The sequence below is a fragment of the Engystomops pustulosus genome, unplaced genomic scaffold, assembly GCF_040894005.1.
Source record: "Engystomops pustulosus unplaced genomic scaffold, aEngPut4.maternal MAT_SCAFFOLD_249, whole genome shotgun sequence".
Classification (NCBI taxonomy): Eukaryota; Metazoa; Chordata; class Amphibia; order Anura; family Leptodactylidae; genus Engystomops; species Engystomops pustulosus.
The window spans coordinates 59,708-74,770 of record NW_027285128.1 but is presented as its reverse complement, the minus strand read 5'-3'; the positions used below and the strand labels follow the sequence as shown (position 1 = coordinate 74,770).

General features: G+C 57.4%; 1 protein-coding gene across 1 annotated transcript in view; it reads left to right on the top strand.

Annotated features, from left to right (window-relative positions):
- The first annotated feature begins 6,414 nt into the window (after window positions 1-6,414).
- Window positions 6,415-15,063, top strand: part of LOC140110325 (glutamine amidotransferase class 1 domain containing 3B) — a 53,563-nt gene continuing 44,914 nt past the window's right edge. Inside the window, exons 1-3 of the mRNA XM_072132167.1 lie at window positions 6,415-6,568; window positions 12,243-12,295; window positions 12,616-12,726. Of these exons, the coding sequence (XP_071988268.1) occupies window positions 6,467-6,568; window positions 12,243-12,295; window positions 12,616-12,726 (266 nt within the window). The 5' untranslated portion in view covers window positions 6,415-6,466. The remainder of the gene's footprint in view (window positions 6,569-12,242; window positions 12,296-12,615; window positions 12,727-15,063) is intronic.

Below are 15,063 nucleotides of genomic sequence, written 5' to 3'. Positions count from 1 at the left end.
GGAGAAGAGGGGCCGAGGAGGAGGACAGGGAGAAGAGGGGCCGAGGAGGAGGACAGGAGAAGAGGGGCCGAGGAGGAGGACAGGAGAAGAGGGGCCGAGGAGGAGGACAGGAGAAGAGGGGCCGAGGAGGAGGACAGGAGAAGAGGGGCCGAGGAGGAGGACAGGAGAAGAGGGGCCGAGGAGGAGGACAGGAGAAGAGGGGCCGAGGAGGAGGACAGGAGAAGAGGGGCCGAGGAGGAGGACAGGAGAAGAGGGGCCGAGGAGGAGGACAGGAGAAGAGGGGCCGAGGAGGAGGACAGGAGAAGAGGGGCCGAGGAGGAGGACAGGAGAGAGAGGGGCCGAGGAGGAGGACAGGAGAAGAGGGGCCGAGGAGGAGGGACAGGAGAAGAGGGGCCGAGGAGGAGGACAGGAGAAGAGGGGCCGAGGAGGAGGACAGGAGAAGAGGGGCCGAGGAGGAGGACAGGAGAAGAGGGGCCGAGGAGGAGGACAGGAGAAGAGGGGCCGAGGAGGAGGACAGGAGAAGAGGGGCCGAGGAGGAGGACAGGAGAAGAGGGGCCGAGGAGGAGGACAGGAGAAGAGGGGCCGAGGAGGAGGACAGGAGAAGAGGGGCCGAGGAGGAGGACAGGAGAAGAGGGGCCGAGGAGGAGGACAGGAGAAGAGGGGCCGAGGAGGAGGACAGGAGAAGAGGGGCCGAGGAGGAGGACAGGAGAAGAGGGGCCGAGGAGGAGGACAGGAGAAGAGGGGCCGAGGAGGAGGACAGGAGAAGAGGGGGCCGAGGAGGAGGACAGGAGAAGAGGGGCCGAGGAGGAGGACAGGAGAAGAGGGGCCGAGGAGGAGGACAGGAGAAGAGGGGCGAGGAGGAGGACAGGAGAAGAGGGGCCGAGGAGGAGGACAGGAGAAGAGGGGCCGAGGAGGAGGACAGGAGAAGAGGGGCCGAGGAGGAGGACAGGAGAAGAGGGGCCGAGGAGGAGGACAGGAGAAGAGGGGCCGAGGAGGAGGACAGGAGAAGAGGGGCCGAGGAGGAGGACAGGAGAAGAGGGGCGAGGAGGAGGACAGGAGAAGAGGGGCCGAGGAGGAGGACAGGAGAAGAGGGGCCGAGGAGGAGGACAGGAGAAGAGGGGCCGAGGAGGAGGACAGGAGAAGAGGGGCCGAGGAGGAGGACAGGAGAAGAGGGGCCGAGGAGGAGGACAGGAGAAGAGGGGCCGAGGAGGAGGACAGGAGAAGAGGGGCCGAGGAGGAGGACAGGAGAAGAGGGGCCGAGGAGGAGGACAGGAGAAGAGGGGCCGAGGAGGAGGACAGGAGAAGAGGGGCCGAGGAGGAGGACAGGAGAAGAGGGGCCGAGGAGGAGGACAGGAGAAGAGGGGCCGAGAGGAGGACAGGAGAAGAGGGGCCGAGGAGGAGGACAGGAGAAGAGGGGCCGAGGAGGAGGACAGGAGAAGAGGGGCCGAGGAGGAGGACAGGAGAAGAGGGGCCGAGGAGGAGGACAGGAGAAGAGGGGCCGAGGAGGAGGACAGGAGAAGAGGGGCCGAGGAGGAGGACAGGAGAAGAGGGGCCGAGGAGGAGGACAGGAGAAGAGGGGCCGAGGAGGAGGACAGGAGAAGAGGGGCCGAGGAGGAGGACAGGAGAAGAGGGGCCGAGGAGGAGGACAGGAGAAGAGGGGCCGAGGAGGAGGACAGGGAAGAGAGGGCCGAGGAGGAGGACAGGAGAAGAGGGGCCGAGGAGGAGGACAGGAGAAGAGGGGCCGAGGAGGAGGACAGGAGAAGAGGGGCCGAGGAGGAGGACAGGAGAAGAGGGGCCGAGGAGGAGGACAGGGAGGGGGGGGGGCCGAGGAGGAGGACAGGAGAGGGGGGGGGGGCGAGGAGGAGGACAGGAGAGGGGGGGGGGCCGAGGAGGAGGACAGGAGAGGGGTGGGGGGCCGAGGAGGAGGACAGGAGAGGGGGGGGGCCGAGGAGGAGGACAGGAGAGGGGGGGGGGCCGAGGAGGAGGACAGGAGAGGGGGGGGGGGCCGAGGAGGAGGACAGGAGAGGGGGGGGGGCCGAGGAGGAGGACAGGAGAGGGGGGGGCCGAGGAGGAGGACAGGAGGGGGGGGGGCGAGGAGGAGGACAGGAGGGGGGGGCGAGTAGGAGGAGGGGGGGTGCCGAGAAGGAGGACAGGAGAGGGGGGGGCGAGTAGGAGGAGGGGGGGTGCCGAGAAGGAGGACAGGAGAGGGGGGGCGAGTAGGAGGAGGGGGGGTGCCGAGAAGGAGGACAGGAGAGGGAGGGGCGAGGAGGGGGGGGGTGCCGAGAAGGAGGACAGGAGAGGGGGGGCCGAGAAGGAGGACAGGAGAGGGGGGGCCGAGAAGGAGGACAGGAGAGGGGGGGCCGAGAAGGAGGACAGGAGAGGGGGGGCGAGGAGGAGGACAGGAGAGGGGGGGGGCAGAGGAGGACAGGAGAGGGGGGGGACGGGAGGAGGACAGGAGAGGGGGGGGGCGGGAGGAGGACAGGAGAGAGGGGGGGGCCGGGAGGAGGACAGGAGAGGGGGGGGCCGGGAGGAGGACAGGAGAGGGGGGGCCGAGGAGGAGACAGGAGAGGGGGGGGCCGAGGAGGAGGACAGGAGAGGGGGGGCCGAGGAGGAGGACAGGAGAGGGGGGCCGAGGAGGAGGACAGGAGAGGGGGGGGCCCGGAGGAGCACAGGAGAGGGGGGGCCGAGGAGGAGGACAGGAGAGGGGGGCCGAGGAGGAGGACAGGAGGGGGGGGCCGAGGAGGAGGACAGGAGAAGGGGGGGGCCAGGAGGAGAACAGGAGAGGGGGGGGCGAGGAGGAGGACAGGAGAGGGGGGGGCCGAGGAGGAGGAGAGTCCTGTCCAAGAAGGAAAGGAGGTGGAGAAGGAGGAGGAGGGAGGGGAGAGGAGGAGGGAGGGGAGAGGAGGAGGAGAAGGAGAGGAGGGAGGGAGGAGGAAGAGCACAGGAGGGGGGGGGGGAGAAGGAAGAGAGAAGGAGGAAGAGAGGAGAGGGAAAGTAGGAGGAGTAGGAAGAGAGGAGGGAGGATGAGGAGAAGGAGAAGGAGAGGGAGGAGGAAGAGAGGAGAGGAGGAGGAAGAGAGGTGGAGGAGAGGGAGAGGCTGAAAAGGAAGAGAGGAGGTGGAGAGGAGAGAAGAAGGGAGAGGAGAGGGAGAGGAGGAGCACAGGAGGGGGGGGGCGAGGAGGAGGACAGGAGAGGAGGGGCCGAGGAGGAGGACAGGAGAGGAGGGGCCGAGGAGGAGGACAGGAGAGGGGGGGCCGAGAAGGAGCACAGGAGGGGGGGCGAGGAGGAGGACAGGAGAGGAGGGCCGAGGAGGAGGACAGGAAGGGGGGGGCCGAGAAGGAGCACAGGAGGGGGGGGGCGAGGAGGAGGACAGGAGGGGGGGGGGCGAGGAGGAGGACAGGAGAGGGGGGCCAAGAAGGAGGACAGGAGAGGGGGGGGGCGAGTAGGAGGAGGGGGGGTGCCGAGAAGGAGGACAGGAGAGGGGGGGCGAGTAGGAGGGGGGGGTGCCGAGAAGGAGGACAGGAGAGGGGGGGCCGAGAAGGAGGACAGGAGAGGGGGGCCGAGAAGGAGGACAGGAGAGGGGCCAGAAGGAGCACAGGAGGGGGGGGGCCGAGAAGGAGGACAGGAGAGGGGGGGGGCGAGGAGGAGGACAGGAGAGGGGGGGGGGCGAGGAGGAGGACAGGAGAGGGGGGGGCGAGGAGGAGGACAGGAGAGGGGGGGGCCGAGGAGGAGGACAGGAGAGGGGGGGGCGAGGAGGAGGACAGGAGAGGGGGGGGGCGAGGAGGAGGACAGGAGAAGGGGGGGGGGCGAGGAGGAGGACAGGAGAGGGGGCGAGGAGGAGGACAGGAGAGGGGGGGGGCGAGGAGGAGGACAGGAGAGGGGGGAGGGCGAGGAGGAGGACAGGAGAGGGGGGGCCGAGGAGGAGGACAGGAGAGGGGGGGCCGAGGAGGAGGACAGGAGAGGGGGGGGCGAGGAGGAGGACAGGAGAGGGGGGGCCGAGAAGGAGGACAGGAGAGGGGGGGCGAGGAGGAGGACAGGAGAGGGGGGGCCGAGGAGGAGGACAGGAGAGGGGGGGGGGGCGAGAAGGAGGACAGGAGAGGGGGGGGCCGAGGAGGAGGACAGGAGAGGGGGGGCCGAGGGGAGGACAGGAGAGGGGGGGCCGAGGAGGAGGACAGGAGAGGGGGGGGCCGAGAAGGAGGACAGGAGAGGGGGGCCGAGGAGGAGGACAGGAGAGGGGGGCGAAGGAGGAGGACAGGGAGAGGGGGGGCCGAGAAGGAGGACAGGAGAGGGGGGCCGAGGAGGAGGACAGGAGAGGGGGGGCGAGAAGGAGGACAGGAGAGGGGGGGGGCCGAGAAGGAGGACAGGAGAGGGGGGGGGCCGAGGAGGAGGACAGAAGAGGGGGGGCCGAGGAGGAGGACAGGAGAGGGGGGGCCGAGGAGGAGGACAGGAGAGGGGGGCCGAGGAGGAGGACAGGAGAGGGGGGGGGCCGAGAAGGAGGACAGGAGAGGGGGGGCCGAGGAGGAGGACAGGAGAGGGGGGGCGAGGAGGAGGACAGGAGAGGGGGGGCCGAGAAGGAGGACAGGAGAGGGGGGCCGAGGAGGAGGACAGGAGAGGGGGGGCGAGAAGGAGGACAGGAGAGGGGGGGGCGAGAGGAGGACAGGAGAGGGGGGGGCCGAGGAGGAGGACAGGAGAGGGGGGGGCGAGAAGGAGGACAGGAGAAGAGGGGCCGAGGAGGAGGACAGGAGAGGGGGGGGCGAGAAGGAGGACAGGAGAAGAGGGGCCGAGGGAGGAGGACAGGAGAGGGGGGGGCGAGAAGGAGGACAGAAGAGGGGGGGCCGAGGAGGAGGACAGGAGAGGGGGGGGCCGAGGAGGAGGACAGGAGAGGGGGGGCCGAGGGAGGAGGACAGGAGAGGGGGGGGCGAGAAGGAGGACAGGAGAGGGGGGGGCCGAGGAGGAGGACAGGAGAGGGGGGGCCGAGGAGGAGGACAGGAGAGGGGGGCGAGGAAGAGGACAGGAGAGGGGGGGCCGAGAAGGAGGACAGGAGAGGGGGGGCCGAGGAGGAGGACAGGAGAGGGGGGGGCCGAGGAGGAGGACAGGAGAGGGGGGCGAGGAGGAGGACAGGAGAGGGGGGGCGAGAAGGAGGACAGGAGGGGGGGGCGAGAAGGAGGACAGGAGAGGGGGGGGCGAGAAGGAGGACAGAAGAGGGGGGGCCGAGGAGGAGGACAGGAGAGGGGGGGGCGAGGAGGAGGACAGGAGAGGGGGGGGCCGAGAAGGAGGACAGGAGAGGGGGGGCGAGGAGGAGGACAGGAGAGGGGGGCCGGGAGGAGGACAGGAGAGGGGGGGGGCGAGGAGGAGGACAGGAGAGGGGGGGGGGGCCGAGGAGAAGGACAGAGAGGGGGGGCCGAGGAGGAGGACAGGAGAGGGGGGGGCCGAGGAGGAGGACAGGAGAGGGGGGCCGAGGAGGAGGACAGGAGAGGGGGGGGGCCGAGAAGGAGGACAGGAGAGGGGGGGCCGAGAAGGAGGACAGGAGAGGGGGGGGCGAGGAGGAGGACAGGAGAGGGGGGGGCGAGAAGGAGGACAGGAGAGGGGGGGGGGCCGAGGAGGAGGACAGAAGAGGGGGGCCGAGGAGGAGGACAGGAGAGGGGGGGCCGAGGAGGAGGACAGGAGAGGGGGGCGAGGAGGAGGACAGGAGAGGGGGGGGGGCCGAGAAGGAGGACAGGAGAGGGGGGCCGAGGAGGAGGACAGGAGAGGGGGGGGGCCGAGAAGGAGGACAGGAGAGGGGGGGGCGAGGAGGAGGACAGGAGAGGGGGGGCGAGAAGGAGGACAGGAGAGGGGGGGCCGAGGAGGAGGACAGGAGAGGGGGGGGCCGAGGAGGAGGACAGGAGAGGGGGGGGCCGAGGAGGAGGACAGGAGAGGGGGGGCCGAGGAGGAGGACAGGAGAGGGGGGGGGCGAGGAGGAGGACAGGAGAGGGGGGGCCGAGGAGGAGGACAGGAGGGGGGGGCCGAGGAGGAGGACAGGAGAGGGGGGGGGGCCGAGGAGGAGGACAGGAGAGGGGGGGGGCCGAGGAGGAGGACAGGAGAGGGGGTCCGAGGAGGAGGAGGAGAAGGAGGAGGAGGGAGGGGAGGAGGAGAAGGAGGAGGAGGGAGGGGAGAGGAGGTGGAGAGGAGAGAAGAAGGAGAGGAGGAGGAGAGGGCAGAGGCCGGGGAGGGGCTCGGGCACATGTCGGGGCGCTGCTGCTGCTGCTGCTGTTGGGTTCCTTTCCGGCGCCGGGGCTGGTAATTCTCCCACACACAGAGTGTAGTTTATGGGCTGGACACTAGAGGGAGCCTCTACATCATTTCACCACGAGCTGACGACATCACTAGGAGACAGTCCCCGGCTCTTCGGTCTCCAATAAAATGGCGGCGGCAGCAGCTCCGCGGCCTCTAGTGATCGAAGCGGCTGAAGGTGAATATCAGCCCAAAAATGGCGGCGCTAAGTGCCCGGGGGACCCGGATCATACTGCCCCTACTGAGAGCCCGAGCCCTGCACAGAACCCAGGGAAACCCCGCAGCCAGAGTGGCCGTGGTGCGTATAGTGTGATCACTGCCGGTGTCCCTATGCACTAAACACTAAAGATAGCAGAATAGTGAGTGCAGCTCTGGGGTATAATACAGGATGTAACTCAGGATCAGTACAGGATAAGTAATGTCATGTATGTACACAGTGACTGCACCAGCAGCAGAATAGTGAGTGCAGCTCTGGGGTATAATACAGGATGTAACTCAGGATCAGTACAGGATAAGTAATGTCATGTATGTACACAGTGACTGCACCAGCAGCAGAATAGTGAGTGCAGCTCTGGGGTATAATACAGGATGTAACTCAGGATCAGTACAGGATAAGTAATGTCATGTATGTACACAGTGACTGCACCAGCAGCAGAATAGTGAGTGCAGCTCTGGGGTATAATACAGGATGTAACTCAGGATCAGTACAGGATAAGTAATGTCATGTATGTACAGTGACTGCACCAGCAGCAGGATAGTGAGTGCAGCTCTGGGGTATAATACAGGATGTAACTCAGGATCAGTACAGGATAAGTAATGTCATGTATGTACACAGTGACTGCACCAGCAGCAGAATAGTGAGTGCAGCTCTGGGGTATAATACAGGATGTAACTCAGGATCAGTACAGGATAAGTAATGTCATGTATGTACACAGTGACTGCACCAGCAGCAGAATAGTGAGTGCAGCTCTGGGGTATAATACAGGATGTAACTCAGGATCAGTACAGGATAAGTAATGTCATGTATGTACACAGTGACTGCACCAGCAGCAGAATAGTGAGTGCAGCTCTGGAGTATAATACAGGATGTAACTCAGGATCAGTACAGGATAAGTAATGTCATGTATGTACACAGTGACTGCACCAGCAGCAGAATAGTGAGTGCAGCTCTGGGGTATAATACAGGATGTAACTCAGGATCAGTACAGGATAAGTAATGTCATGTATGTACACAGTGACTGCACCAGCAGCAGAATAGTGAGTGCAGCTCTGGGGTATAATACAGGATGTAACCCAGGATCAGTACAGGTTAAGTAATGTCATGTATGTACACAGTGACTGCACCAGCAGCAGATAGTGAGTGCAGCTCTGGAGTATAATACAGGATGTAACTCAGGATCAGTACAGGATAAGTAATGTCATGTATGTACACAGTGACTGCACCAGCAGAAGAATAGAGAGTGCAGCTCTGGGTATAATACAGGATGTAACTCAGGATCAGTACAGGATAAGTAATGTCATGTATGTACACAGTGACTGCACCAGCAGCAGAATAGTGAGTGCAGCTCTGGGGTATAATACAGGATGTAACTCAGGATCAGTACAGGATAAGTAATGTCATGTATGTACACAGTGACTGCACCAGCAGCAGAATAGTGAGTGCAGCTCTGGAGTATAATACAGGATGTAACTCAGGATCAGTACAGGATAAGTAATGTCATGTATGTACACAGTGACTGCACCAGCAGCAGAATAGTGAGTGCAGCTCTGGAGTATAATACAGGATGTAACTCAGGATCAGTACAGGATAAGTAATGTCATGTATGTACACAGTGACTGCACCAGCAGCAGAATAGTGAGTGCAGCTCTGGGGTATAATACAGGATGTAACTCAGGATCAGTACAGGATAAGTAATGTCATGTATGTACACAGTGACTGCAGCAGCAGCAGAATAGTGAGTGCAGCTCTGGGGTATAATACAGGATGTAACTCAGGATCAGTACAGGATAAGTAATGTGATGTATGTACACAGTGACTGCACCAGCAGCAGAATAGTGAGTGCAGCTCTGGAGTATAATACAGGATGTAACTCAGGATCAGTACAGGATAAGTAATGTCATGTATGTACACAGTGACTGCACCAGCAGCAGAATAGTGAGTGCAGCTCTGGGGTATAATACAGGATGTAACTCAGGATCAGTACAGGTTAAGTAATGTCATGTATGTACACAGTGACTGCACCAGCAGCAGAATAGTGAGTGCAGCTCTGGAGTATAATACAGGATGTAACTCAGGATCAGTACAGGATAAGTAATGTCATGTATGTACACAGTGACTGCACCAGCAGCAGAATAGTGAGTGCAGCTCTGGGGTATAATACAGGATGTAACTCAGGATCAGTACAGGATAAGTAATGTCATGTATGTACACAGTGACTGCACCAGCAGCAGAATAGTGAGTGCAGCTCTGGGGTATAATACAGGATGTAACTCAGGATCAGTACAGGATAAGTAATGTCATGTATGTACACAGTGACTGCACCAGCAGCAGAATAGTGAGTGCAGCTCTGGGGTATAATACAGGATGTAACTCAGGATCAGTACAGGATAAGTAATGTCATGTATGTACACAGTGACTGCACCAGCAGCAGAATAGTGAGTGCAGCTCTGGGGTATAATACAGGATGTAACTCAGGATCAGTACAGGATCAGTAATGTCATGTATGTACACAGTGACTGCACCAGCAGCAGAATAGTGAGTGCAGCTCTGGAGTATAATATAGGATGTAACTCAGGATCAGTACAGGATAAGTAATGTCATGTATGTACACAGTGACTGCACCAGCAGCAGAATAGTGAGTGCAGCTCTGGGGTATAATACAGGATGTAATTCAGGATCAGTACAGGATAAGTAATGTCATGTATGTACACAGTGACTGCACCAGCAGCAGAATAGAGTGTGCAGCTCTGGAGTATAATACAGGATGTAACTCAGGATCAGTACAGGATAAGTAATGTCATGTATGTACACAGTGACTGCACCAGCAGCAGAATAGTGAGTGCAGCTCTGGGGTATAATACAGGATGTAACTCAGGATCAGTACAGGATAAGTAATGTCATGTATGTACACAGTGACTGCACCAGCAGCAGAATAGTGAGTGCAGCTCTGGGGTATAATACAGGATGTAACTCAGGATCAGTACAGGATAAGTAATGTCATGTATATACACAGTGACTGCACCAGCAGCAGAATAGTGAGTGCAGCTCTGGAGTATAATACAGGATGTAACTCAGGATCAGTACAGGATAAGTAATGTCATGTATGTACACAGTGACTGCACCAGCAGCAGAATAGTGAGTGCAGCTCTGGAGTATAATACAGGATATAACTCAGGATCAGTACAGGATAGGTAATGTCATGTATGTACATAGTGACTGCACCAGCAGCAGAATCTTGAGTGCGGCTTTGGAGTATAATACAGGATATAACTCAGGATCAGTACAGGATAAGTAATGTCAGTGACTGCACCAGCAGCAGAATAGTGAGTGCAGCTCTGGGGTATAATACAGGATGTAACTCAGGATCAGTACAGGATAAGTAATGTCATGTATGTACACAGTGACTGCACCAGCAGCAGAATAGTGAGTGCAGCTCTGGGGTATAATACAGGATGTAACTCAGGATCAGTACAGGATAAGTAATGTCATGTATGTACACAGTGACTGCACCAGCAGCAGAATAGTGAGTGCAGCTCTGGGGTATAATACAGGATGTAACTCAGGATCAGTACAGGATAAGTAATGTCATGTATGTACACAGTGACTGCACCAGCAGCAGAATAGTGAGTGCAGCTCTGGGGTATAATACAGGATCAGTACAGGATAAGTAATGTCATGTATGTACACAGTGACTGCACCAGCAGCAGAATAGTGAGTGCAGCTCTGGAGTATAATACAGGATGTAACTTAGGATCAGTACAGGATAAGTAATGTCATGTATGTACACAGTGACTGCACCAGCAGCAGAATAGTGAGTGCAGCTCTGGAGTATAATACAGGATGTAACTCAGGATCAGTACAGGATAAGTAATGTCATGTATGTACACAGTGACTGCACCAGCAGCAGAATAGTGAGTGCAGCTCTGGGGTATAATACAGGATGTAACTCAGGATCAGTACAGGATAAGTAATGTCATGTATGTGCACAGTGACTGCACCAGCAGCAGAATAGTGAGTGCAGCTCTGGGGTATAATACAGGATGTAACTCAGGATCAGTACAGGATAAGTAATGTCATGTATGTACACAGTGACTGCACCAGCAGCAGAATAGTGAGTGCAGCTCTGGGGTATAATACAGGATGTAACTCAGGATCAGTACAGGATAAGTAATGTCATGTATGTACACAGTGACTGCACCAGCAGCAGAATAGTGAGTGCAGCTCTGGGGTATAATACAGGATGTAACTCAGGATCAGTACAGGATAAGTAATGTCATGTATGGACACAGTGACTGCACCAGCAGCAGAATAGTGAGTGCAGCTCTGGAGTATAATACAGGATGTAACTCAGGATCAGTACAGGATAAGTAATGTCATGTATATACACAGTGACTGCACCAGCAGCAGAATAGTGAGTGCAGCTCTGGAGTATAATACAGGATGTAACTCAGGATCAGTACAGGATAAGTAATGTCATGTATGTACACAGTGACTGCACCAGCAGCAGAATAGTGAGTGCAGCTCTGGGGTATAATACAGGATGTAACTCAGGATCAGTACAGGATAAGTAATGTCATGTATGTACAGTGACTGTACCAGCAGCAGAATAGTGAGTGCAGCTCTGGGGTATAATACAGGATGTAACTCAGGATCAGTACAGGATAAGTAATGTCATGTATGTATACAGTGACTATACCAGCAGAAGAATAGTGAGTGCAGCTCTGGGGTATAATACAGGATGTAACTCAGGATCAGTACAGGATAAGTAATGTCATGTATGTATACAGTGACTATACCAGCAGAAGAATAGTGAGTGCAGCTCTGGGGTATAATACAGGATGTAACTCAGGATCAGTACAGGATAAGTAATGTCATGTATGTACACAGTGACTGCACCAGCAGCAGGATAGTGAGTGCAGCTCTGGGGTATAATACAGGATGTAACTCAGGATCAGTACAGGATAAGTAATGTCATGTATGTACACAGTGACTGCACCAGCAGCAGAATAGTGAGTGCAGCTCTGGGGTATAATACAGGATGTAACTCAGGATCAGTACAGGATAAGTAATGTCATGTATGTACACAGTGACTGCACCAGCAGCAGAATAGTGAGTGCAGCTCTGGGGTATAATACAGGATGTAACTCAGGATCAGTACAGGATAAGTAATGTCATGTATGTACACAGTGACTGCACCAGCAGCAGAATAGTGAGTGCAGCTCTGGAGTATAATACAGGATGTAACTCAGGATCAGTACAGGATAAGTAATGTCATGTATGTACATAGTGACTGCACCAGCAGCAGAATAGTGAGTGCAGCTCTGGAGTATAATACAGGATGTAACTCAGGATCAGTACAGGATAAGTAATGTCATGTATGTACAGTGACTGTACCAGCAGCAGAATAGTGAGTGCAGCTCTGGGGTATAATACAGGATGTAACTCAGGATCAGTACAGGATAAGTAATGTCATGTATGTACACAGTGACTGCACCAGCAGCAGGATAGTGAGTGCAGCTCTGGAGTATAATACAGGATGTAACTCAGGATCAGTACAGGATAAGTAATGTCATGTATGTACACAGTGACTGCACCAGCAGCAGAATAGTGAGTGCAGCTCTGGGGTATAATACAGGATGTAACTCAGGATCAGTACAGGATAAGTAATGTCATGTATGTACACAGTGACTGCACCAGCAGCAGGATAGTGAGTGCAGCTCTGGGTGTGGTGATGCTTCTGTTTTGGTTGCAGGTTCTCTCTGGTTGTGGTGTTTATGATGGAACAGAAATACATGAAGCGTCGGCGTAAGTCCCGTTATTCTGCTTTTTTACTTAACAGGAAAACTTTGTTCTCCTTCCCGTGTCCCCTCTGTGGCTCGCTGGCGCTCTCCCCCGCTAACCCCCCCTCCCCCCCCCTCCGTGTCCCCTCTGTGGCTCGCTGGCGCTCTTCTCCCCCCCCCCCCTCCGTGTCTCCTCTGTTGCTCGCTGGCGCTCTCCCCCCGCGGCCCATCTGTAGCTCACCAGCGCTCTAGCGTCCCCCCCCCCCAATACCCTCTGTACCTCGCCAGCTCCGCCTCGCTCACCAGTCCTTGCTCGTCCTCCTTATGTCTCTCTGGTTGTTGCAGGATCCTGGTTCACCTGAGTCGCGCTGGAGCGCAGGTGAAGATGTTTGCCCCGGACATCCCACAGATGCACGTCATTGACCATAGTAAAGGGGAGCCGGTCTCAGAGAGCAGGTAATGAGCCACCGTCTCTTCTACCACTCATGTGCTGCCCCCTGCTGGCCACAGAATTATCTGCCTCATCAGGAGCATGCCCAGGTGTTGTAGGGAGGTCATACAGGCACATGGAGGCCACACACACACTACTGAGCCTCATCAGGAGCATGCCGAGGTGTTGTAGGGAGGTCATACAGGCACGTGGAGGCCACACACACTACTGAGCCTCATCAGGAGCATGCCGAGGTGTTGTAGGGAGGTCATACAGGCACGTGGAGGCCACACTCAATACTGAGCCTCATCAGGAGCATGCCGAGGTGTTGTAGGGAGGTCATACAGGCACGTGGAGGCCACACACAATACTGAGCCTCATCAGGAGCTGCCCAGGTGTTGTAGGGAGGTCATACAGGCACGTGGAGGCCACACACTACTGAGCCTCATCAGGAGCATGCCGAGGTGTTGTAGGGAGGTCATACAGGCACGTGGAGGCCACACATAATACTAAGCCTCATCAGGAGCATGCCGAGGTGTTGTAGGGAGGTCATACAGGCACATGGAGGCCACACACTACTGAGCCTCATCAGGAGCATGCCGAGGTGTTGTAGGGAGGTCATACAGGCACGTGGAAGCCACACACAATACTGAGCCTCATCAGGAGCATTCAGAGGTGTTGTAGGGAGGTCATACAGGCACATGGAGGCCACACACACTCCTGAGCCTCATCAGGAGCATGCTCAGGTGTTGTAGGGAGGTCATACAGGCACGTGGAGGCCACACACAATACTGAGCCTCATCAGGACCATGCCCAGGTGTATTAGGGAGGTCATACAGGCACGTGGAGGCCACACACACTACTGAGCCTCATCAGGAGCATGCCCAGGTGTATTAGGGAGGTCATACAGGCACGTGGAAGCCACACACAATACTGAGCCTCATCAGGAGCATTCAGAGGTGTTGTAGGGAGGTCATACAGGCACGTGGAGGCCACACACAATACTGAGCCTCATCAGGAGCATTCAGAGGTGTTGTAGGGAGGTCATACATGCACATGAAGGCCACACACACTCCTGAGCCTCATCAGGAGCATGCTCAGGTGTTGTAGGGAGGTCATACAGGCACGTGGAAGCCACACACTACTGAGCCTCATCAGGAGCTGCCGAGGTGCTGTAGGGAGGTCATACAGGCAAGTGGAAGCCACACACAATACTGAGCCTCATCAGGAGCTGCCGAGGTGTTGTAGGGAGGTCATACAGGCACATGGAGGTCACACACACTACTGAGCCTCATCAGGAGCATGCCGAGGTGTTGTAGGGAGGTCATACAGGCACGTGGAGGCCACACACACTACTGAGCCTCACCAGGAGCTGCCGAGGTGTTGTAGGGAGGTCATACAGGCACGTGGAGGTCACACACAATACTGAGCCTCATCAGGAGCATGCCCAGGTGTTGTAGGGAGGTCATACAGGCACGTGGAGGTCACACACAATACTGACCTCATCAGGAACATGCCGAGGTGTTGTAGGGAGGTCATACAGGCACGTGGAGGCCACACACAATACGGATCCTCATCAGGAGCATGCCGAGGTGTTGTAGGGAGGTCATACAGGCACGTGGAGGCCACACACAATACTGAGCCTCATCAGGAGCATGCCGAGGTGTTGTATGGAGGTCATACAGGCACGTGGAGGCCACACACAATACTGAGCCTCATCAGGCGCATGCCCAGGCATTGTAGGGAGGTCATACAGGCACGTGGAGGCCACACACACTACTGAGCCTCATCAGGAGCATGCCGAGGTGTTGTAGGGATGTCATACAGGCACGTGGAGGTCACACACAATACTGAGCCTCATCAGGAGCATGCCGAGGTGTTGTATGGAGGTCATACAGGGACGTGGAGGCCACACTCAATACTGAGCCTCATCAGGAGCATGCCGAGGTGTTGTAGGGAGGTCATACAGGCACGTGGAGGCCACACACAATACTGAGCCTCATCAGGAGCTGCCCAGGTGTTGTAGGGAGGTCATACAGGCACATGGAGGCCACACACTACTGAGCCTCATCAGGAGCATGCCGAGGTGTTGTAGGGAGGTCATACAGGCACGTGGAGGCCACACATAATACTAAGCCTCATCAGGAGCATGCCGAGGTGTTGTAGGGAGGTCATACAGGCACATGGAGGCCACACACTACTGAGCCTCATCAGGAGCATGCCGAGGTGTTGTAGGGAGGTCATACAGGCACGTGGAAGCCACACACAATACTGAGCCTCATCAGGAGCATTCAGAGGTGTTGTAGGGAGGTCATACAGGCACATGGAGGCCACACACACTCCTGAGCCTCATCAGGAGCATG